Source organism: Pistacia vera, unplaced genomic scaffold (assembly GCF_008641045.1).
Source record: "Pistacia vera cultivar Batoury unplaced genomic scaffold, PisVer_v2 Contig866, whole genome shotgun sequence".
In the NCBI taxonomy this organism is placed as follows: Eukaryota; Viridiplantae; Streptophyta; class Magnoliopsida; order Sapindales; family Anacardiaceae; genus Pistacia; species Pistacia vera.
Window position 1 is genome coordinate 375,530 of NW_022196741.1, and position 25,814 is coordinate 401,343.

The 25,814-nt window shown below is 35.6% G+C and overlaps 2 protein-coding genes across 2 annotated transcripts; both read right to left on the minus strand.

Annotated features, from left to right (window-relative positions):
• Positions 1-3,132: 3,132 nt before the first annotated feature.
• LOC116118972 (dehydrin DHN1-like) lies at positions 3,133-4,217 on the minus strand. Its single transcript, XM_031404933.1, has 2 exons — positions 3,861-4,217; positions 3,133-3,668 (listed from the first exon to the last, which is right to left on the minus strand). Exons 1-2 carry the CDS (start codon positions 4,134-4,136, stop codon positions 3,450-3,452), a joined length of 495 nt encoding a protein of 164 aa, XP_031260793.1. The 5' UTR covers positions 4,137-4,217; the 3' UTR covers positions 3,133-3,449.
• Positions 4,218-23,700: 19,483 nt separating this feature from the next.
• Positions 23,701-25,220, minus strand: LOC116118965. Its single transcript, XM_031404924.1, has 3 exons — positions 24,974-25,220; positions 24,592-24,852; positions 23,701-24,097 (listed from the first exon to the last, which is right to left on the minus strand). Exons 1-3 carry the CDS (start codon positions 25,204-25,206, stop codon positions 23,938-23,940), a joined length of 654 nt encoding a protein of 217 aa, XP_031260784.1. The 5' UTR covers positions 25,207-25,220; the 3' UTR covers positions 23,701-23,937.
• Between the last annotated feature and the right edge of the window lie 594 nt (positions 25,221-25,814).

The following is a 25,814-nucleotide window of genomic DNA, read 5'->3' on the forward strand; positions in this document are numbered from 1 at the left end:
GCTAAACCTCGGTTTTGTGCCTTATGATGTGGCTGATCAGGAGAAGTGTACATTAATTTTGATGAGGAGAAAGTGTATATTAATGACTCACAGTTAGAAGCTGGCTTTGGCATTTGAAGTGCTAACAATAGTTATTGGCTGCACCGTAAGAATTATGGAGAACATGTGAAGATTGCCACATGTTTATATGTGGTGCATCTCAAGTCACAGGGATTGAGATTATTGTGAAAGATAGCATGAGATTCCACCATTTCCGAGATGGTAAATGTTCCAGTCGTAATTTTTGGTGACTAAAGGTGGGATTTGAATGTTGCTTGAGGTGTTATCTCTCACAATAACCTCACTCCCTTTGATTTGCTATGTTGTAGTTGTTTGGCAAAACACTGGTGCTATTGAAGTCTCACCATCATGCAAGCGGTGACTTAGAAGTCAACTGAAGCAATAAGCTTGAATTTTGGATCAAATCAATATTTGATTTGGTGCTTCATGGACTATTAAGTTGAGAGTAACAAACCAGAAATGAGTGACTAAGCCAGTTCATTTTACCTCCACAAGGAAAAATCATTAGTTAAAATGTGACCATAAAGGCACATTACATGGAGGATCTGACGAGGAAGGATCTGGGTGTTAGTTGCCACCATGAGGTTACAAGGAAAGATTTTGTTGATCTCATGACCACAAATACTAGGAAAAAGAGGATCTAAAAGGCAAAAAAAAAAAAAATTTTGTACAAGTTGGCCGAAGCTAGATGAAAGTTACTGTGGATAACATTGTTGCCGACTCTTCATCTACGTGCCTCTTCGTTTCTACCCGATCAAGTTTCATCCTCTAAGAATGAAGATTCAAGTCCCTGTCTTTATGCTGCAAAGTCATGTTTGATGGTTGATGGCTTCCTTCTAATTGACTTAAGAAAACGTGTGTGGTCCTCAAGTCTTTTGCTATTGAACTTATTTATCTGCTGTGCTCCGCCAAGCTGAGATATACTGATAGTTTTAATACAGGATACTAAAATATTATACCAGACTGTCTACCCATTGGGCATCATGAACCATAGAAGACTTCCCTACAAACATAAAGCTTTCTGAGGTAAAAGAAAGCCAATAATGGTTAGAGATTATATCTACATAGATTATCTCAACCGAAGATTTGTCCCTGAAATGAAACTATGAATGGTCGATCATTCAGAAGCTGCATATTTCGAAGACACCTATTGAGATTGTTCAGGAAACTTCTCCTTGATCATCTCCACCATTCCTTCCTTGTCATGGTGCTGCCGTCGCCCCTCCCTCATCACATTGTGACCTCCAGGAGTAGTGATTATGCCACCAGGCGGCTTCATTTTTATCTTATCTTTCATACCCTTCTTCCTTATCCCACCACTTCCAATTTCCTCAGACTGCTTATTATTCACCAAAAGAAATCAGTTCAAAAACTTCAAGAATTGTTTATTTAAGCTACACTTACTGCTAAAATTAATATACTGCTCTGCCTTGTAGCTCAAGTTAGTGACAGTTCGAAGAACAAATCAGATAGATGTGTAGGAGTTTTACTTACAGAGCTGGAGTTAGAGCTTGAGCTTCCTGAAAGTTGAACCCGACGATGCCCTTGGTCGTGTTGATCCCCTCCGTGACCCTGCAAGTCGGCCGCCATGGTGGTATTGAACCAACGCTGTCAGTAGTTTCAGTACGATAAATTGGGTTGCCATCTTCATCTGTGTGTGGAACTGAACTGTACTGATGCTTCTGGAAGTGTGCCATGCTCAAGGTGATTAGCAAGAATTTATAAAACAAAATCGCAAGACTGAATTTAATTCAGGTAAGTGTCTGCTTCCTAACTGGAGTTAAAATGATCCTTAACGTATAATATATTGGCAAGTACAGATCGACATAACTGATTAACACGTGGCCATACATATATGTTGATGACAGTGACACGGCGCTCTGTAGAGGTTGTGGTATTACGTTTTCCCCCCGAACTGTCCTTTGGCGGTTTAAGATTACAAGATTTTCCATGCTGGCTGATTCCATAACAATAGATAGTTTTGCTGTGGTATCTGTTAATAAACTGCCGTGTAAATGGAAAGCCAATTAACCCACCCTTGGTAGCTGTAGCTCAAATGGTAGGACCAGTGGTTGAGTGTGTGGTTAAGACGGACAGTTTTAGGTTCGAATCGTTTTGGCTCTTAAAATTTAAACAGGTGATTATAATGGTGACCTATTGTGCTAGTCAAGTTTCAAGTTCGAATTGTTTTGGCTTTTAAAATTTAAACAGGTGATTATAATGGTGACCTATTGTGCTAGTTATATTTACAGAAATACACCTACACAGTTGGTGATTATAATGGTGACCTATTGTGCTAGTTATATTTACAGAAATACACCTACACAGTTGATTCTGATGATAGGATGTTGTACTAATCACCTACGAATTAATAGAGATAGACCTATTGTGCTAGTCATATTTGCAGAAGAATTAATAGAGATAATCCTATTGTGCTAGTCATATTTACAGAAATACACCTATATAGTTGATTATGATGATGGGATGTTGTACTAATTAAGGAATTAATAGAGATATTTACAGAAATACGCATACGCAATTGATTCTGATGATGGGATGTTTTACTAATCACTTACAGGAATTAATAAAGATATGCACAAGTTGGATCCTGACTTCTTGTTTAAAAAAAAAAAATAACCAATTAACCTGTATTTTTTAATTGGATTTTGCTTGAAGCATTACTAAATGTTCCTGGATTGAATGATCGTTGCATTGATCTAGTAGTTTTATACAAATGTGGACGAATGTAATGATCTTACTATGCCATTATCTGTTGTAGAAATTGTTGATGGTAGTGGCAACCGGCAAGACGAAGACCCATTTGACTAATTTTTGTCATGCCCAAGATCCCAGTCAGCTCTTACCCCAGTATTGGGTCCATTGATATAGGAGACTGCTGAGACCCATCCTACTTAAACCCACCATATGTAGATATCACGGTCCAGTCTTGGTGCCTATACAACAACAAATAAGAGCGATTTCGTAGTTTTAAGATTAAACGACTCTATTTTTTTTTTTTTTTTAATGACTAGCATTAAATGAAAATATAAAATAGGTAATTTAAATCCATAGTTTTACACTTTTAAGGATTAAATTTATATTTTATACCTTTCAGTTTATATTCTATGGATTCTCAAGCATTAATGCAGACAAAGGTATAGTAATGCTGGTTACATATACTTGACATAACATGTTTATTAACCATAACATGCACTAACAGTACATAATACAAAACAAAATACAACAAAAGACTAGCTGCCCACACCACACGAGTACATTTTTAAGGCTTATTACACCATAGTGGATCACTTGTTGGCTAACAACACAGCGATTCCTTCACAATGTCACTCTTTTTATATAGAAGCTGTATATAACGAAGATAGCTGGACCTAGTGATGGCGTCCAGGAAGCTTTTCCTTGATCTTCTCCATCATTCCTGTCTTCTCATGCTGATGGTGCTGCCCCTCTCCACTCACATCGTAACCACCAGGAGTGGTGGTTGTGGTGGCTTGATATCTTTCATCTTTGTGCCCACCGCCTGGCAACTTTTCCTTTATCTTGTCCTTCAGACCCTTCTTCCTTCTCCCACCATGTCCATCATCCTCAGACTGCATATTATTCATTAAAAAAAAAAAAAAAAAAAAAAAAAATTGTTCAACAACAAAAAGATAAAAGGAAAAAGAGAAGATGTTGACTTCTTAGTTAAAGCGCTGCCTATGCTCTATATGTGCAGTGCCAATTAATAAAAAGATCAGCACAATAAAAATCAATTAAACTAAAGATAAAGAGTATTGACTCACGGAGCTAGAGCTACTAGAGCTTCCAGAACGTTGAAGGCCATGATGCCTTTGGTCACGGTATCCCGTACCTAGGTGGGTGCCAGCCACTGGTGCAGTACCATGACCCCGCATGCCGGTGCCGGTTGCGGTCGTGTTATCGAACCCGGCAGTTCCATACTCGCCAGTAGTGGCGCTAGACTGATAAACTGGGTTCCCATGTTCATCAATCTGACGAACTGGGTTGCCATACTCGTCTGTATGTGGAACAGCTCCATATTGGTTCTGATAATGCGCCATTTCCAAGGCAATAAGCACGAAGTAATAACTAAAAAGCTATGTATAGTAAACAGAAACCTCCGGATTGAATTCTCACTTCCAAGTAACTAAGCTGGGTTATGCTTCAAAACATGACATGGGTTTATTTATATACTATATGTATATGGCAAGGTAAAACATAGATTAATGGGCATGGGCACCCTTTCATTACACATGGCATGTATATTAGTTCATGAGCTGCCACGTTATCAGTAAAGGGATACGTGGCAGTTTTTGGCAGTCAATAGGTTTCTCCTATGAGAGTATTTCAGATAAGATTGAGCATTATATTAATTCAAGATCTTACAGTGTTTGGTTTGGTGACACGTCTCTCGCACATGAAGGTAATGAACGACGTGTACTGTTTCCAGAATGGAGTTGCTGTGCTTGCATGGTGATAAATTTGGTAAACAAACTTTTGGATAGATACTTATTATTATTAATATTTAGAGGTGGGAAAAAAGCCCGAGCCCAAAATCCGGCCCAATACCAGGGACCGAACTAAGCCCAAGGGAGGAGGGACCGAGCCTACGCAGCTCTGAACCCATTCTTAGGACCGCACCTTGAGGGCCCAGGCCTAGGCCTTGCCCACTTTAACAACTCATGGTTACTTTATATGATTTTTTCGTCATGTATAATGAATGTAATTTTTTGTCCCATTATTTTTTTTTTCAAAATATAATTATAATAAAAAAAAATTATTTATCTTCTTCTTCTATACTTTTGCTTTAAAGTTTTATTTTTGCAATTATTAAAAACAAAAAATTAATTTAAATAAATTAAAGTTAATAATAGAGTATAAGACTAAATCAATCAATAACGTAATCATATATTTATGGATTAATTTGTTTACGAAGTCATAACCTCAAAGCTCTTATAATCAAGTAATCACTTTTAAATTAATAAAATCTCTAGTTTTATTCTCACTAAAAAGAAGACGCCCGGATCTCAGCTTTCTTCAAAGCTCTTACAATTAAGTAATTACTTCTAAATCTCATCTCGCTAAAAGAAAAATCTGATCTTATTCCTATTAAAAGAAAACACCTGATATTACAAATTTCCATTTGGTTTGATTAATTTTGTGCTTATTTTGATTTAATTATTAATAAAGTCAAACATAAAGGTTTGAAGTAAAAGTATGAAAGAAGAAAAAGAAAGTTTCTTAATTACATTTATATCCCCTCTTAAACTTGATGATAGGGTTAAAGAGTGGAAAATTATGGAGACTAAAAATCACTTCTCCATAATATAATCACAGTTGTGTTAATGACTTAACTAAAAGTATACACAATGGAGAAAATGAGGGTAGATTAAGGAAAGTGATTTTTAGCCTTCACTATTTTTGTCTTTAACCCCATCTTTAAGTTGGCTGAGGATATAATTGTAATAAAAAACAAAATTCTTCTTCTTTCGTCATTCTTTTATTTCAAAGTTTAAGTTTTAATTTTTTGTTATTAAAATTAAAATTAAATTTGAAACAATAAGAATTAATAATAAAGCATGAGACAAAATTAATCAAACCAGAATTTGTGATACTACTGGTGTTTCTTTGTTTTTTTAATGGAAATGAAACCAATTTTTTTTTTTTTTTTGGTCAATAGGAGATTTAGAATTGATTGCTTGATTGTAAGAGTTTTGAGGCCTAGATATCACAAGTTTCTTCAATGAGAAATTGTGATACTGGGTGTTTTTTTTTATAGGAATGAAATAAGATTTTTTCTTCTGTCAAGACGGATTTAAAAGTACTTGATTATAATAGCTTTGAGGTTTTGATTTCATAAATAAATTAATCTATAATTGTAATTGTATAAACGGAGCCTAGAGGTAATTTTATAGGGGTTATTAATCTTTTACATTGAAGAATGTAGCTATAATTGTAGGGGGTTTCGTAACTTTTTAGAGGGTTTTAATAATTATGTTTATATATAGGGGTTTATAATAATTTTACAACTCTTATATAATGTCCCCGGCCCGGACTTTAATGGCAGAACTTGGACCAGATTTTAGGCCTGGGCCCGAGGTTCATATATATACCCGAGCTAGGTAAAACATGGTTTGGCCACCCAAGCTAAGTTTTTGGTAGAGTATTTTGAGTAATATTTTTGAAAAAGTTGAGTTGGGTTATTATTACGAGAACAGGATTTAAATTTGAAAATGTCTTTGGTAAATTTTTGGAAAACTTTTTCTGAAAATATCTAGCTTATTTTTTAATCCCCTACATTTGTTAATTTAGCTTAACACCCCCTACAATAAAACATTAAGAATTAACAAAAACACCCACACTCACTCATTAAATGCCGGGAGTTGGCCACCATTGCCAGAGGGTGGCCAAAGTTGCCGGAATGGCGCACGATCGGTTGGATTTGGTTGGTCACGCACGACCACCACATCCAGTTAGTCATGTGTTATTTCGGCAGATTTTTTTTTTTTTTTTTTTTTGGGGTAGGTAAGCTTTCATTAGAAAAATAAAAAAAATGTATAAAAGACGGTCAACCTACCTCAGGGCAATCCCCTGGGTTAGGATGCAAAAAATAACCCATACAAGATTATGAAAAACACAAAAAACAACTCTTCCTACCTCGGAACATGTCCCGGGTTAGGAACAAAACCAAAGAAAGCCAACGCCCACCTTCTAGGCTTCCACCCCTCCCAAAAGCATGGAAACCTCCCCCAGGGCTTGCCTTGGCCAACCCAACTCTTTAGAGCCAAAGTAAACACCCTTACTTACATAGCCCTCCAAGTGCTCGACAAATAGCCTCAATAACAAGTTTGTCCTAAGACCTTACCACCACCAAGACCACAAAACCCAGAGTGATCACTTGTAAAAAATAGACATTGGTAACCCCCAAATTTGTACAAGCCTTCTATTTCCCGTGGTCCTCTTCATCTTCCTAAGCTCCATGACCTTAACCCTCACCATTAACCTAATGGTATTGTGAATGGTTAGCGCATCTTTACACTCTCCTCCAAACACCTTACTGTTTCTCTCTTTCCAAATCCAATAGACAATGGCATTAAGACACAATTTTGCCAAAAAATACTTGAACTTATTTCTCTTCCAATTTAAGGATAAGCCATGAATATAAGCATTCCATGGCACCGCCCTATAGCCTATAGAGCTAATAGCAAGGATCCGACTCCAAATAGACTTGGAGAAAGGGTAGGAGAAAAAGAGATGATCTAAGGTTTATTGGGCCGAATTACAAAAACAACAACATGAGTTTTGAAAAATGCCATACCTCTCAAGCTTATCCTTTTTGTTGAGTTTCCCTTTCATAGTCATCCAAAGAATCATAGCATGTCGTGGAATGGATTTGAGGAACCACACAAGATGGGACCAATCTATCTTAGCTTTCCTCAACTTTATTTTATTCCATGTCGAATTAATAGAGAAACCCTTGGTCATAGACTTGATCTAAACAATTCTATCCTCCCTTATAGTGGGATTAAAATTAACCAACATTTTCATTTCCAACACAGCACAAGAGTTTGCCACCGGCCATTTCCACTCATCTTGATTGCAAATCTCACTAACTCGAGTATCATTTGATAATACGGATTCATAAATAATCCGAGGACGATATTTGAGGGCAAGCGAGCCCAGATTGTGCCAATTATCATGCCAAAGCCGAATATGTCTCCCATCATCGACCTCACACTTGATTCTCAACCTAGCCTCTCCTCTAAGCTTAACAATGCTCCTCCAAGCCCAAGAACATCACGGGGAATGGGAATTTTCCCAAAAATTTTGCTCTAAAAAAGATAAGTTTTGATCCAAGAAACCCATCCACGGAAGGATTAATTTGGGCAATGTTCCGAATATGCCTCATCATGGCCACCTTTTTTCATTCCTTAGTTCTTATAATGCCTAGACCCCCCTCCTTTGAAACACATACATCTTCCCAAGCAATCTTTGCTTTAGTTTCTTCAGATCGAATCTGGACCATAAGAAAGCCCTAAAGGAAACCTCAATCTCCTTGTGCATCTCGAGGGAAGGATGAAAGTTGAGGGCCAAAAAACTTGGATTCTCCACAAGATAGCTTTGATGAGAATGACTCGTCCTGCGTAAGACAAAAACTTACTTTTCCAAGAATTAACCCTTGGAAGGATTTTGTCAATAAGAACTTTGCAATTAACATACTTAAACTTACTTATAATAAGAAGGACATCCAAATACTGGATCGGGAGATTTCCTGCTCTAAAACTGATAACTCGCAAAAAATTCTCTTTCCTCCTTGAGACTCCGGAACAAAATATGTTGCTCTTACTAGTGTTAGCCTCCAACCCCGACCAATCCTTGAAAGTTCATAAAGCTTGCTTGATTAATACAATATAAATCGTGTCCTTATTACAAAAAATCATGAGATCATCTGCAAAGCAAATATGTATAATGTTTTTCGCACTACACCTTGGGTGGAATTTGAACCTAAGGTCCTTAGCCACTTTCCCAAGGATCCGAGAGAGATCTTCTATAACCATCACAAAAAGATACGGTGAGATTGGGTCCCCTTGCCTCAACCCTCTAGAGCTAGCAAAAAACTCCAAACTCCCCATTAATGGCAATAAAAAACATAGGCGTTTTAATGCAAATCTCAATCCAATGAACAATTTTAGGCGGGAAACCATGCCTGTTAAGGATTTCAATGATGAAGTCCCAATTCACCGATTCGTAAGCTTTCATCTAATCAATTTTCATGGCACATTTCTTACTCTTAGTTAATTTCCTCTTATAGTTGCGTACCAACTCTTGGCAAAACAAAAAAAATGTTATCATCAATCTTCCTACCTTTAACAAAAGCAACTTGGGCTCAATCAATAAAACCCGGAATGGCATCCTTGATTCTATTTGCAATGATCTTTGAGATGCATTTATAAATCGTGTTGCAACAAAAAATTGGTCTAAAGTCATGACAAGTGGATGGGTTCTCACATTTTGGCACGAGGGTTATAGTTGTACAATTAATTTCCTTTAGGATCTCCCCAAATCTAAAGAAACCTTAGATAGCCTCTATAACATCCTCTCCCACTATACTCCAAGCTCTTTTCAAAAAATAGGCACCATATCCATCGGGGCCCGGTGCTTTATCATTATCAAGCTTAAAAATAGTTCTTTTAATCTCTTCCCTAGTCATATCGGCTTCCATGAACATCTTCTCTTCGTCCCTTATACAAGGAGTTATAAGCTCGTCAAAGCCTTCAAATTTTCTTTTAGGCTCTTTCTCCCATGAAAGATTTTGGTATAATGCCACAAACTCTTCCTTGATTCTAGCATTGTCTCTAGTCACATCACCATTCTCAAGAACCAAAGAGAAAATCTTATTCCTATTTCTTTTCCCATTGACAGTTTTGTGGAAGAAAGCCGTGTTATGGTCTCCTTCCCTAAACCAATTAACCGTCGTTTTTTGTTTAGCAAGGCTCTCTTTAGGCAAACTCAACCTTTTGAATTTAAGTGTTTTATCATTCTTTTCCTTAATAAGGTTACTATTGAAAGGATCGACGACCAATTCATTTTGAACTTCCAAGAGCAAATCCCTAGCCTCTTTAACTCTTTACGAGATACACCAATATTCCTTACGATCAAGCATCCTAAGTTCTCCTTTAAGCTTCCTAAGATTAGTCACTAGCCGGTAGATGGGTTGCCATCTATATTTTCTTTCCAAACTGACTTTACAATTTCCAAGAACCTAGAGTCATTAGCCCAAAAGTTGAAGAACTTAAAAGGGGATCTCCAAAATTAGGAAAAGAAAAGGCCCATTGATCATTGACAAGAACTCTATCAAGCTTGCACACAATTCCTCTGCTTTCCTCAGTCCAATTACTCCATGTAAAGAAACACCCCATATTCCTCAGTCATCAAGATTAGCATCTAAGTACATCCTATCCATATCCAAGCACTTCGACCTCCATCTGCTATCTTCACCATACTTCTCACTAGGCTTCCTAATGGCATTAAAGTCACCTAGTACAACCCACGGGTATTGGCCAAGTCACCTAATGGCATTAAAGTCACCTAGTACAGCCCACGAGCATTGGAAAAGTCTTTTCCCCCCTCCCTTTCCCTTTCAAAGGACTAACTCCTCCCAAAGACTCCTTTCTACGAAAGTGTAACCTATACACCATGGAGCACACAAACTTAGAATCTTCCCCTACCTTTTGGACTACACGATGAATAGCTTGATAGAAGACCCAGTTACGAAGATATCCACCTTATTTGGATCCCATCCAACCCATATTCAACTACCATCCAAACTACAATAGTTGTTAACAACCCAGCAATCACAAAACACTTTCTTAACCATAACCTCATGATTACTTTCTTTAACTTCTGTCTCAAGAACACCAAACAAAGAAATATTATTAGAAATGATAAAATTACATACCTCTTTATGCTTTATAGGGGAATTTAGACCCTTAATATTCCAAACTCCAAAATTTATCATTAAGGGGAGGAAGATTTACCAAGTGCTTTAGCCTTCTTGGCTAATTTCTTCCTAAAGGTTTTGCTCATACTTTGGACTTTATTCTCCTCCTCTTTCTCGTCAGCTCTTTTAAGCATCCCAAAAGTAACCAAGTCCGGTGAGACTAATCTCATCTCCACTTCCTTTAATCGAGAATCCAAACTATGCATCAAAGGAGTAATGATATTCCCTTGGCTATCCATCAAATCCACCCCAACTCTCTTTCAAAAGTTCAACCTCACAATCCTTCAAACCCTCACATTTCTTATTCAAAACTCATAAATTAACAATGACTTTCCCAACCCTCTTAGTCTCTTCTACCCCTACGTTCTCACTCACCATCCCCCCTTGATTCCTTTTATCTTCCACTTTGGCTCTTCCATTTATATCCTCAGATGACCCACCAATGCCCACCTCAATCTCATAAGGACCACTACCAGTTTCCTCGCCTTCAATATGCAAGGTTAAACTATCATTAAGCATATCAAACTAGTTCTTCTCGACAAGATTAGAACCCATCGCATTCTCTTTTCCCTTAAATCCATCTCTCATAACTTCTTTAGGAAGGGAAACTCTCACCTTCCTCCTCTCACCCACATACTCCAACTCAAAAAACTCCAACTTTGATTTGGACCGTTTAGAGACAAAGTTTGTTCCAATCAATTTGGGAACCCCCTCCAAAAAGATTTCTTGCTAAACTTTTCCTTAGAACACACAAGATTCCCTTTTTCCACATTCTCCTTAAAGCCATTTCCTATCAAAGGCCAATAATCCCCATTGGCTATTCTGTCTTTTATTCCTATACCATCATACAAAGGAGAGAACTTCTTCAAGTCATGGCCGACCTCCTCAATAATGGAAAGTCTAGCCACCCAAACGATCTCCCCCTCCTCACACAAGGTGTTATCATCACACAAAATGGTTCCATTAGGATTTTTGACAAGCTTAACCTTGATAAAATTCTTCTTTTTCCCTCCTTCATCCTTGGAAAGACCATTGTTAACACATTCCTTAGGAACATTAGGGCAAGAGACAAAGGAAGGGAAAGAGTTGGAATCAATTAGAATTTGGGTGTTAGAGGTGCTGATGTGATGTGATGAGGTGGCAAGGGAGGTGATATGACAAGGTGACATGATAATAGGGGTGATGTGCCAAGGTGATGAGGCGGGTAAGCAAACTTGGGGAGGGGATGTGCCAATATTAGATTGGGAAGATGAGTTGGCTAAAAGTAGACCTAGCAAAACGGGTCTGGACCCACGGGTCGGCTCGCGCCTAGGTAAAAAACATAGGGTATGGGTTTAATATGTTGGACACCTTTTTTTCTAACCCGTACCCGACCTGTATTATTAACGAGTTATATGGGTAAACCCGCAGGTACCCGTTTTTTGCAAATCTGAAATCCCTAACCCTAAGTCCCTAACTCTAAAACAAAATAACATTCTTTATCGCCTCTGAATCTCTCATCAGTAGACCTCACCTGACTCATTCATTCTCTCAATCTCTCATCACTCTGTTCACTCATCAGTCATCACTCATCAGTTAACCTCACATGACTCATTCATTCTCTCAACTCTCAATCTCTCATCCGTGAACCGTGATCCCATTTCCAGTCCCACCGTCGCCAATCTCCCTCACCATCCTCGTCATCTCCTCTCTCTGTCGTCATCGGGCGTCAGCTCATCATCTCTTGTCTCTCTCCGTCGTAAGACTTGCGGCTCTCCTCCCCACCATTGCAGTCAAAGATCGGTGAGTTGGGTTTCAAGATTTGTTTTTCTTAATGTTACCTTAAATCCTCATTGTTCGATGCGATACTGTTACAACAAGAGCATGAACTTAGATTATAGGCTCTTCTTTTTAGTTCTCTTCAGTTTCATTCTCTTCTATGAATTCTTAAAGTTGATCAAATTTCAGTAATCAAATTTATCTCTTTTTACAAAATGACCAGTTACGTACTTCTAATTACAATAATGACTCAGTTTTTTATTCCTTCATTCTTGCATCTCCGCTGTTGATATCTGCATAATAAGAGAAATGATTTCTTTTGTCATGGATTTAGTTGTGTACTGGTGCTTGATTGACTCTTTAAAGTAGCTCGAGACTTTTTAATAACTGCCTCATTTGTTCTTTCTTGTAAATTAATATGCCAATTTGATAGCTTGTGAAAGAGAAGTGGACTGAAACATGCCAATTAATATGCCAATTTAATAACTGCCTACTTTGTTCTTTCTTGTAAATTGTCTACCAGGATTATTTGTGTCTCAGTTTCTTGTTTGTACATTCTGTGGATTTAGGATGGATTCACATGGAACTGTCAATCGACAGGCTGAACTCCAGTCCCCTAATTAAGAATTTTGTATCCTAGGCATAATAAAAATATTGGGGGACTCCCTAGAGATAATGACATTTTCTTAAGTCAAGTGCTTCAGTAGGAAAGCAAATATTTTGTGTGATATTTTATTACTATAGCTCTTGACTTTTATGCTTACTGTACAATATTTTGCTTAACATTCTTACATGTGGCCCCTAAGGTCTTTGTCTGGTTAACCAGGGCATTATATTAACATATTTTCTATAAGCATCTCGGAATGGTGGCTTTCAAAATGGTGCTCTGTTTCAATAGTCTTTGAGATTCTGTTCTTGTAGCCCTAATTTTTTATGAAATTTGTGCATTTAGCTGTTCTGTTGTTTTTGCATTACTAATGAGATTACATTTCTTAGGCATTTAGATGCTGTAGAAGCACATATTTTGATGTGAAATTATCTGAAAGTTGTGTGTTAGACTTTCTATTTCATCATGTTTTTACTGAGTAGTTTTTCTTTTAATTGTATTTTGTTGCTGATAGCTAGTGTCATAGGCTAAAGAATTGACAAACCCTACGAGTATTTGTTACTTTGAAGTAGAGTGTTTGTGGCTTTTGGATGTATTATGGATGTGAAAAAAAAACCTTTTTCATGCTAGAGCTGAATTATTGTGTAGAGTATGTTTTCCTCGTTTATCTGCCTCTTTTTAGTTCACATATTGGTAACTAATGGCCAAGGGCGTGAGTTGATGTTTGAATTCTTTACTTATCTTCATCAAGGGTTGAGATGTGAGGTTTCCTAATAGCTTATATGTGGTCTCAATTTCAACTCAGTTGTTGCTTATCTTGGACTAGTGTATATGCCTACTTTAGTTCTTTCTATTTTTTATTGATAATTTAGAGTAATGATTATATTTGATTTAGGAAAGCTATGTATGAATCTTAAAATTCTCTTTCTAGAATCTATTAACGTACTGAAATATTTCTGTATTTTCTCATATTTATCTAATATTATTGTAACATCACCCTATCAATCTAATATACATATATATATTATAGTCTCAAGCATTGACATGGCGAATTCTGAAACTATAGATACAGATATGGTTAACGTGAGAGCAAGCGACGATGCTTCTAGGATAATGCCACCTCCTTCTAATTCTAGTATTCCTATAACTAGTTCTAGAAATAAACGTAAAACATTAGAAGTTTGGAATTATTTTGAGACATATGTTGATGAGAATAAGAATGAGAGGGCTAGGTGTAAAGCATGCAATAAATCTTATGCATATGGTAGTGCCACACATGGGACTAAAAATTTGAAGCGTCATATGGGAAATTGTCCAAAACGTGCCAACCATGATGTAGGTCAATTATTGATTGATCATGATCATAGATTGTAAAGTAGAAAGATTAGTCAAGAGACTTATCGTGAATATATGCCCTTATCAATTATTCCACATAATTATCCATATTCATATGTGGAGAATCAAGGAACTAGGAGAGTCTTTTCGTATGTGTGTAAGGAGCTTATGCATTATTCTAGGAACACCGCTAAGGCGGATTGTTTAAAAATATATGAAAGAATGAAGAAAAAAACTAAGCTTGAATTAGGGAGGCTTACTAGTAGAATATGCTTAACTTCTGATGTTTGGACTTCTGGTACAACTGATGGATATATTTCTTTGACAGCTCATTATATAGATGAGGATTGGGAGTTACAAAGTAAAATACTGAACTTTTGCCATATTCCTCCTCCACACTGAAGGGTTGTTTTGGTAGACAATATTATGAATTTCTTGCGAGAGTGGGGAATTGAAAAGAAGGTTTTCTCAATTACTTTGGATAATGCAAGTAGTAATGATAGGATGGAAGATATCTTGAGGAACCAGCTTTGTGTGCAAAATGCTTTGTTATGTAGAGGTGAATTTTTCCATGTGCGATGTTCTACACATATCTTGAATCTTATTATTCAGAAGGGTTAAAAGCTACTAGTGTCGCTTTAAATAAGATTCAAAATAGTGTAAAATATATTAAAGCAACTGAGGCTAGAAGAATCAAATTTGGAGAACTTGCTGTACAAATGGAGTGAAAAGCTCAATGGGGTTGAGATTGGATGTTTCTACTAGATGGAATTCGACATTTTTAATGCTTGAAACATCGTTAATATATCACCTTATGTTTGTGGCTTTATCAAATTAGATCTCAGTTATAAATTTTGTCCATCAGATGAAGAATGGGATAGGGGGCGAGGATATGCAAGTTTTTGGAACCATTTTATGATATTAAAACTTTATTCTCGGGTTCTAAATATCTTACAACAAACTTGTACCTAAAATGTGTGTGGGAAATTCAATTGCGTTTAATTGAAGAGAGGATGAGTGAGGATGAAGTTGTTAGGAGCATGGCGGAACAAATGATCCCAAAATTTACAAAATATTAGGATTCTTATAGTTTTGTGTTGACGATTGCAACTATTCTTGACCCACGTCTCAAGTTTCAGTTTGTGGAGTATGCTTTCAACAAAGTTTATGATTCAACTATTGCCACACGGAAGTTGGAGGTTGTTAAGAATAACTTGCAAAAGTTTTTTCAAGCTTACGAGGCTCAATGTTCTAAAGAAGTTCCTGCCTCACCTTCAGTTGTTTCTCCTGCGAGTGGTTCTTCTCTTAGTAGGCGTGTAGATCATTTTTCTTTAAGTCACTATACTTTTTAGTTTTTATATTCTTATGATAAATAAAGTATTGTTTATTGTTTAATTTTAACTTTTGACACTTAATTGTTTAAATGATGCAGGATTTTGACAACTATGAGAGTGTTTTCATTTCCACTAAGAAATCTAAATTAGATCTTTATTTGGAAGAGATGAGGTTTGATCGCGTCAAATATCAAAATTTGGATATCCTTGATCATTGGAAGAACAATTGTGATCGTTATCCGATACTTGCCATTATGACTCGTGATATCATGGCAATACCAATAACATTCGTTGCCTCGGAGTCCACTTTTAGTATTGGTAGTAAAGTGCTCAACAAATATCGAAGCTCACTTCGACCAAAAAATGCAGAATCTTTGATATGCACTCGAACTTGGCTATATGGATATGAGTTTATAGGTAACATGTTAACATAATATCTCATATATTTTATTATTTACATTTATTAATATTTATAGTTGATCATTGTTTTGTAGATGATGAGGTGAATGATGATTCGGATGATGATCTTGATGTGTCATTAACTAATCTCACGACTGTGGAATCAAGAGACTTTATCACCCCCATTGTGGGATGAACATTTGCTGCCCTAAGAATGTTTTTTGTTGAATATTGGATTATGTATTTGTTTATTTTAGTTGGTATTTATAGTTTATTGACTTATTTTGTTTGTTTATGTGTAATTGTGTATTAGTGATTATGTATTTGTTTATTTTGGTTAGTATTTGTAGTTTTGTATTATATGTTATTGTTTGTTTATGTGTTATTTGTTTATTTTGGTTCCTATTTGTTTATATTCTAAATTGAATTGAATTTAGAGTAATTGATTTAGGGGGTGTAAATGTAAAAAATTAAAACTGCAGGAATTTTGGGGGTGAAACTATAAAAACTAAAACTTGGAGAGAGAAAAAACGGGCACCCGTGAGTCCGCATAGAGCAGGGTACGGGTCCAATATTTTGGACTCGTATACTTCGATCCGTATTGGACCTGTGCCCATGATGACCCGACCCATACCCGACCCACCCACCCATTTTGCTAGGTCTAGTTAAAAGATTAGATTGCATTATAGAAAAGAAATAATAGGATTAGGAAACGTGGTAGATAACTTCTTCCATCATCAACAAAGCAAAAACAACCACACAACAAATCAAGGGAGAAAGGGTCGATCGACCATGAATGAAAATAAATGTGGAGGGGAAATGGAAAGGCAAGGTTCATCCCAAATTATATCTCAAATATATAAAGACAAGAAATTGTTATTAGTTTGATTTGAAACTGAAACATCAAAATCTTTCAACATTAAACATAAACAAAAACAAAACAACATAAGAATCATTCCTTGGAAGACTTATTAGCTTCTAACATAACTTTTATTTGATATTCAACTAATGCAGCCCTTTTTTTGGCAAGTTCCAATTCCAACGCTTGAATTTTCTTCCATTAATTGTTACACCAACTCAACTCTTGTACTTTCTTATTTATTAGTGCAAGTTCCAACTCAACGATTGAATAATTAGAATTCCCTCCATGTTTTTGCTTTGTTATATATAAGGAGTGGAGTGAGAGGGAGATTCAAACTATAAAAGTGAGAGGGAAAAAGGATGACCACCAACGGAAAAGATACCACCTGCCAACCAACTCAGCCAAACCCAAACACTACCCTTCTTCCATCATCAACAAAGCAAAAGCAATCACACAACAACTCAAGGGATTGGAGAAAGGGAAGGTTGGTCACGAATGAAGAAAAATTGTGGAGGGGAAGTGAAACGAAAAGGTTCACCCCATATTATATCTCAAACATATAAAGACAAGAAATTATTATTAGCTTTTAATTGAATTTAAAACATCAAACATCAACGAAAACAAAACAAGATAAGAATCATTGCTTGGAAGACTTATTAGCTTCTAACATAGCCTTTATCCGATATTCAACTAATACAACCCTGTTTTTGGCAAGTTCCAATTCTAACGCTTTAATTTCCTTCCATTAATTGTTGCACCAACTCGACTCTTATACTTTATCATTTATTAGTGCAAGTTCCAACTCAACGCTGATGACCACCAACGGGAAAGACACCACCAGCCAACCAACTCACAGCCAAACCAAGGGACACCACCACACCGACAATCTAACTCCAGCAAACCAACTCCAGTGACCAAACACTGGAAACCACAGCCAAACTCGAGCACTACCCTTCTTCCATCATCAAAAAAGCCAAAGCAACCACACAACAACTCAAGGGAGAAAGGGAAGGCCGGCCAAGAATGAAGAAAAAATGTGGAGGGGGAGTGGAAAGGAAAGGTTCACCCCAAATTATATCTCAAACATATAAAGACAAAAAATTGTTATTAGCTTTGAATTAAAATTGAAACATCAAAATCTTTCAACATTAGACATAAACAAAAACAAAATAACATAAGAATCATTCCTTGGAAGACTTATTAACTTCTAACAGGCCCTTCATTTGATATTCAACTAATGCAACCCTTTTTTTGGCAAGTTCCAATTCCAACACTTAAGTTTCCATCTATTAATTGTTGCAACAACTCGACTCTTGTACTTTCTTATTTATTGATGCAAGTTCCAACTCACCGCGTGAATACCTAAAATTCCCTCCATGTTTTTGCTTTTTGACATATAAGGAATAGAGTGGGAGGGAGATTTAAACTATTGAAGTGAGAGGGAAAAAGGATGACCACCAATAGGAAAGACAACACTGGCCAAACCAAGGGGCACCACCACACTAGCAATGCAATTCCGACGACAAAGCACTTGAAACCATAGGCAAACCAAAAAACTACCCTTATTCTATGATCAACAAAACAAAAGCAACCACACAATGTTTTTTTTTGGGGGGGGGAGGAGGGTGGCGCGGGCATGTGTGGGGAAGGTTCACCCAAATTATATCTCTAACATATAAAAACAAGAAATTATTATTAGCTTTGAATTGAAATTGAAACAGAAACATCAAAATTTTTCAACATCAAACTTAAATGAACAACATAAAAATCATTCCTTGGAAGACTTATTAGCTTCTAACAAGCCCTTTATTTGATATTCAACTAATGCAACCCTTTTTTTGGCAAGTTCTAATTCCAATGCTTGAATTTCCTTTCATTAATTGTTACACCCCTAGTTAGTAAATACGCGTTTTATACGCGTATTTACGTATTTTGATAATGGCTGCCGAATTATTCGCGAATTATTGGAATATTCGTATAATTTGTGAATAATTGCAGATTATTCGCGAATTGTTGCCCAAAAAAAACTGATACAAACCAGTAACAGATCTATGACTATTAAAACACAAATCAATGACCCAAATCAAACTTCCCGTGTCAAAACACAGACCCCCACATTCAGTAACAGATCCAAACCAGTAAAAAACAGAAAAAAAAAAAGAAACTCTCTTTACTGAGAAAGACAAAAAAAACAAAAAAAAACCAACCCACGAGTGTTTGAGTCACAACGGAGCTATAAAAAAACGCAAGAAAGAAAAAAGAAAAGAGTGAATGGATGGATGGGAGAAGGAAGAAGGAAGGTGGAGGATGGATGGGTTGGAATTGGAGAGATTAAAATAAAGAAATGATGATAACGCGTTGGTGATCTGAGAAATGAGAATATAAAGCCGCGAAAGATTCAAGAAACTGGGTCTTTGTCAGAGAAACAGTGGCGTTTGGTGTCATTTAGAATTTATAAGAAGAAAGACTATAAAAACAAATCTAGATTGTTGTTGATTCTCTTTCACTTTTTACTGTTCTACTTAAAAATAAAAGTATAAAACTATTAATCTATTACCGCATGTCTACATTGACTTCACTGTTTCATTTAAAAATAAAAATTTACCATTTTCACTATTATTGACAGATGTCAATTAACAATATTTATTTATTAACAAAATAAATATACGTTTTTTTTAAATTAAAATCCTGGGTTATTGTTCTTAATAATATAAAATAGAATTTGAGTATATTACTCAAGAGTCCTGAGTAAGAATCCCTACGACTACTAATAAAGGATAATCACTGAAGATTTATCTAACCGTTAATTTCATAGTCTCAAAAAATTTGTTGAGATACGCGCAAACTCAAAACTAGTTTACGCATATCTCAACGAATTTTGGTTTTGTTATGACTTATGTGTTTGGTTTGACACTATAGTTGAATTTTGACTAAATATTGTGTTTGAGTCTGGAGACTATAATTTGAATATCAGTTATATATTGAGTATTTGTGTTATTGGTTAATTGAATACTTTGCATTTGAAATGCTATATTGATTTTAACCAAGTAGTCCATAAAAGTGTTAAAACTAAGATTGATATTACCGTATTTTTCAAAACGTATTATTGACAATGCACCGTATTAAACCTGTATATACCCGTACCGTATTTTTTCCGTATCCGAATTTTATGGCCGAATTTTTATAAACGTATTTTTCACCATTTGCCGTATTATACCCATCAAATTCCCGTACTGTTTTTTTGCCGTACCCGTACTTACTAACTAGGGTTACATCAACTCGACTCTTGTACTTTCTCATTTATTAGTGCAAGTTCCAACTCAACGCTTGAATACCTAGGATTTCCTCCATGTTTTTGTTTTGGTACATATAAGGGGTGCAGGGGGGGATTCAAACTATTGAAGTGAGAGAAAAAAAGGATGACCACTAATGGGAAAGACAACACCGGCCAACCAACTGATGACCAAACCAAAGGGCACCACCACACAAGCAATCTGACTCTAGTAAATCAACTCCAACGACCAAACACCGGAAATCATGATCAAACCCGAACACTACCTTTATTCCATCATCAACAAAGCAAAAACAACCATACAACAACTCAAGGGATTAGAGAAAGGAAAGGTCGGCCAAGAATGAAGAAAAAATGTGGAGGGGGAGTGGAAAGGAAAGGTTCACCCCAAATTATACTCAAACATATAAAGACAAGAAACTGTTATTAGCTTTGAATTGAAACTAAAACATCAAAATCTTTCAACATCAAACATAAACGAAAATAAAACAACATAAGAATCATTCTTTGAAAGACTTATTAGCTTCTAACAAGCCCTTTATTTGATATTCAACTAATGCAACCCTTTTTTTGGCAAGTTTCAATTCCAATGCTTGAATTTCCTTCCATTAATTGTTACACCAACTCAACTCTTGTACTTTCTCATTTATTAGTGCAAGTTCTAACTCAACGCTTGAATACCTAGAATTTCCTCCATGTTTTTGTTTTGTTACATATAAGGGGTGCAGGGGAGGATTCAAACTATTGAAGTGAGAGAAAAAAAGGATGACCACTAATGGGAAAGACAACACCGGCCAACCAACTCACGGCCAAACCAAAGGGCACCACCACATAGGCAATCTGACTCTAGTAAATCAACTCCAACGACCAAACACCGGAAATCATGATCAAACCCGAACACTACCTTTATTCCATCATCAACAAAGCAAAAACAACCATACAACAACTCAAGGGATTAGAGAAAGGAAAGGTCGGCCAAGAATGAAGAAAAAATGTGGAGGGGGAGTGGAAAGGAAAGGTTCACCCCAAATTATACTCAAACATATAAAGACAAGAAACTGTTATTAGCTTTGAATTGAAACTAAAACATCAAAATCTTTCAACATTAAACATAAACAAAAACAAAACAACATAAGAATCATTCCTTGGAAGACTTATTAGCTTCTAACATGGCCTTTATCTGATATTCAACTAATGCAACCTTTTTTTTTTTTAACAAGTTCCAATTCCAACGCTTGAATTTCCTTCCATTAATTGTTACACCAACTCAACTCTTGTACTTTCTCATTTATTAGTGCAAGTTCCAACTCAATGCTTGAATACCTAGAATTCCCTCCATGTTTTTTGTTTTCTTACATATAAGGAAAGGAGTGAAAGGGAAAGGGAAAAAGAATGACCACCAATGAGAACAACACCATTGGCCAACCAACTCCAGCCAACTCACGACCAAACCAAAGGACACCACCACACCAAAACCATGGTCAAACCCGAACACTACCCTTCTTCCATCATCAACAAAATAAAAGCAACCACACAACAACTCAAAAGAGAAAGGGAATGTCGGCCAAGAATGAAGAAAAAATGTGGAGGGGGAGTGGAAAGGAAAGGTTCACCCCAAATTATATTTCAAACATATAAAGACAAGAAATTATAATTAGCTTTGAATTGAAACTAAAATGTCAAAATCTTTTAACATCAAACATAAACGAAAACAAAACAACATAAGAATCATTCCTTGTAAGACTTGTTAGCTTCTAACATGGCCTTTATCTGATATTCAACTAATGCAACCTTTTTTTTTTTTACAAGTTCCAATTCCAACGCTTGAATTTCCTTCCATTAATTGTTGCACCAACTCAACTCTTGTACTTTCTCATTTATTAGTGCAAGTTCCAACTCAATGCTTAAATACCTAGAATTCCCTCCATGTTTTACATAGGACCACCAATTCGGCAGATTTCGGAGGTGGTGGCCGGCTATCGGGAATATATGGGTGGGTAAAGGTATTTTTTTCTATTTATAAACTTTTATTTTTGGGGGTATTTAGTTAAATTAACAAACCTAAAGGGTTAAAAAACTCTAAATATTTTGAGTTGAATAGAGTATGATTTGATTTTGAGAATATTGAAACAAATATGTATTTTGGGTAGGATTGGATAGGATAGGATATGAAAAAATGAAACAAACACAGCCTTTTATATCTTGAGTTTTGAAGCCTATGATGAAAGGTTCAAGTGAAAGAGAATGAAAGTCGAGCATATTTCATCTTTTCTTCTTAATTAGACTTGTTGATGTATGATTTTGACAACAATGAAATAAACACATGCAAATTGCTACGAATCAACACGTGAGTTTTTGTGGGAGTATTTATGATGCAAAGATGATATATGTTTAAGGAAATATAAATAAAAGATTGACAAGAGATATTTTTAGAGTGGTTCGGATGCTGTAAGCAAGTCTTATGTCCACTGATATTTTATTATTCTCTGATTGTTTTTTTAATATCGCCTGTGAGACGTACAAAGATGGAGTAATGCTTTGTTTACAGAGAAAAAATAATAGCTTCAACTCGAACGTATGCCTAGCCTTTTTATGCATTCGTTCTCCTTTTTTATAGGATGTTATTTAGCCAACTTCAAGGTGATGATTACTTGACAGACTGCTCTTGATCCTGTTGTAACACACAATCCAGATTTTAACTTGATAGCTAAGTTAAGATGGATGTTGATTATCAAGGTGAGTTGATGATAGCTTGTATTTCTTTGACTCTTGTTGTTGTTGGATCTTAATTGGTGACTGATGTCTTGCTGTGATTGATGACTGATTTTGACACAACTAAACTATGATTATATATAAAATAAATTTTACATTAGTATAAATGTTTTTCGTTTTCTTTTTGGATGTATATCATGTATTGTAAGAATAGTCTTTTTGTTTTAGGTTCTTGTATACGTGAGTGGCAATTAATCCAAGAAAAAAAATAAGGAAACCAACCAGTGAAACGATGCAGTTGTTGTCCACAAGATAATAGAAAACTGATTTTAATTTTCTTTTTTTAACCAACCCTTACCTTTACTTTTCCCCTTCTTCGTTTGATTTGACACAACTCACACAAGCCTTAACACAAATGATACAACTTTGCTTTTCAAACGAAAGTAAAAGATTGCTATCTGAAATTCTTCTTTGCCTACTGTAGTTTAATCTTATGCATTTAACCTTAAGTCTATATTTCAATGATTTTAAAATTTTAATTGATAATGATTTTGTGATGAAGTGCTATTAAATAATTTCAACATTAATTTGATAAATAAAGTCTTATAAGACTAGTAAAAGTAGATGCTGAATGAGTTAATGAACTAATTGAAACCGAAACAGTAAACATAGATTGGTTAATTATCAATTTTTCCTTAATTAACTCTATTATATATTTCATTGGGTTACTAATTAATATTTAATGGGTTACTAGGGCATTGTCAACTACAGTAGACTTTCAGGATTTGGAGATTCTTTTTCAAAACGTTAATTTTTCAGAACACATTTACAAGATGGAGGGCCAATTAAGCGGTCTTACAAAAAACAAGATTTATAATTTCTTCTACACCTCTTAAACAGGTTCAGCCTGTCCAGCATCATCACAGAAAATTAAATTATAGTATCTAATATTTCCCCAAACAGGGAAAACTACATTTTGCTTTACATTAAAAATTTCAAATCCCCTTCAATTTATCAAACTGGGCTTCCGTAGAAGGTCATAGCTAACCCAACAGATAATCATTACCTCCGCATCGATGACAATGGTAAACCTTGGATGGAAGAACATGAAGGAGGAAGAACATCCTTTACAGATGTAAGAACTTCAATCAACTCTTCTATTTGACGTCTACACATGAAAACTTCATCAGCTAGTTTCTTTGTTAGCCATTCTTCTAACATCCTGCACAGAACTCAATTCCTTAGCTTGAAAGTAATTAATAGAAAATCAGTCGAGTACAGATGGACTGTAACAGATACGATCACTCTACCGAGACATACCACATATACTGATTGCTTATGATGGGAAAAATAGAGGCAGGCTTTTGTTAGCCTTTCAAACACAGATGAATCTTTATCATGTTTTTACTAATTCAGACATAAACTAAATATTGAACAATAAACTAAAATTGTTCCAAGCAGAACATGAATTTCGAAAAAAGACATGATAAAATATCAGGTAAATAACATCTAGTAAATTTTATTGCCAGACTATATAAAATTGTAACTAAAAAGTGTCCAATGCTCTAGTATCTCAGAGAGGTCAGTATATACATGCAACCTGTACCCCAGAAGGAGAGAGGAAGATCACTTTGCTAATCAGATCCAGAGAATGGAGAATTCAGTTCAATCACTTGAAAAATATGAAGCGCAAACTACAAGTCAATAAAAACTAACCTTGATTGAGATTCAGAATTGCTGCTGCAATCAGAAAACAACAACTTAATAATTGGGTGTAGATCTAACTTGAGCACTGGTTCCATGGAGCTGTCCTCACCCAAGCAATAACCAGTACAGCACCAAGAACTGGGATTTATGAGAACAATTTGTAGCATGGTAGATTTGGTGTTCAAATCCCTTACCAGTGTCCGAAATGATAATTCATCTTGGGCACTTTCAAGAAGCTGATTTGTGAACATTCTTTCCAGGGTATAATTCCTGGTGACAAAGAGAAAACTCATTTACATGCCAGCGACTAAAAGAAAAGACTTATTCTTTCTTATTTGTTCTCATATGAGATCACAGGTGTCAGTCACAATGTAAATCAACAATAGCTTACCGAAACATGTCACCTGATCCACCGACTGGCAAACAAGTGGAAAGGTAACACTTAAAGAGTCGAACGCCACAATCTATAGGAGCATCACCACTACTACAAGGGTAAGCTCCAAGAAGAGATGAACACTGGGGACATGAATATTCAACCCAGTTAATATTCTTTGAGACATTGTAGGATTTGGCCATGAAAATATTTCCAAGAAAGCCATTGAGAAAAGATCTCTGATCTTCCATTAGTTCAATAGTTCTCATAGNGATTGACCAAAAATATTATTTAATCGAGGTTTAATTTACTGTATTTAACTTTTTCTTCAAAACCATTGTATTGTAACGAAACATTAGTTTATATATAAAAAGGAAAAATTGACCTAATCTAACTAATAAATTATGACATAATTTGTTAGATTAATTACAAGAAATATAATTACACATTAAGGTTAACTAAAGTGAGTAGTTTACTAACTAAAATATGTTATGTGGTGATGAAAGTCCTTTCAAGTTACCATTGTGTGGTTTGGTTGGTTTTTTTTCTTTTTTTTTTTTTTCAATAAACAATATTTAGATTATGGAAATAGTCTAATCTTATTGCATAAGTTAGCACCATTCCCTTACAATCAAAATGTCTTAGGAGAATCCGTCTCTATTGAGTCTGAGATGGGCATATGACTGAAATTTGTTTGGTATAAGTTAACCATTTGACACAAATTATAACAGTTCTAAAACGGTTAACCGTTTGACAAAAATTTACAACTATTTCTTGTCGTTTAAAAAAAATGTTAATAGTTTATTCAAAATATCTCCTGACACGTAACTCTAATTTTTAAACTATGACACAAGTACAA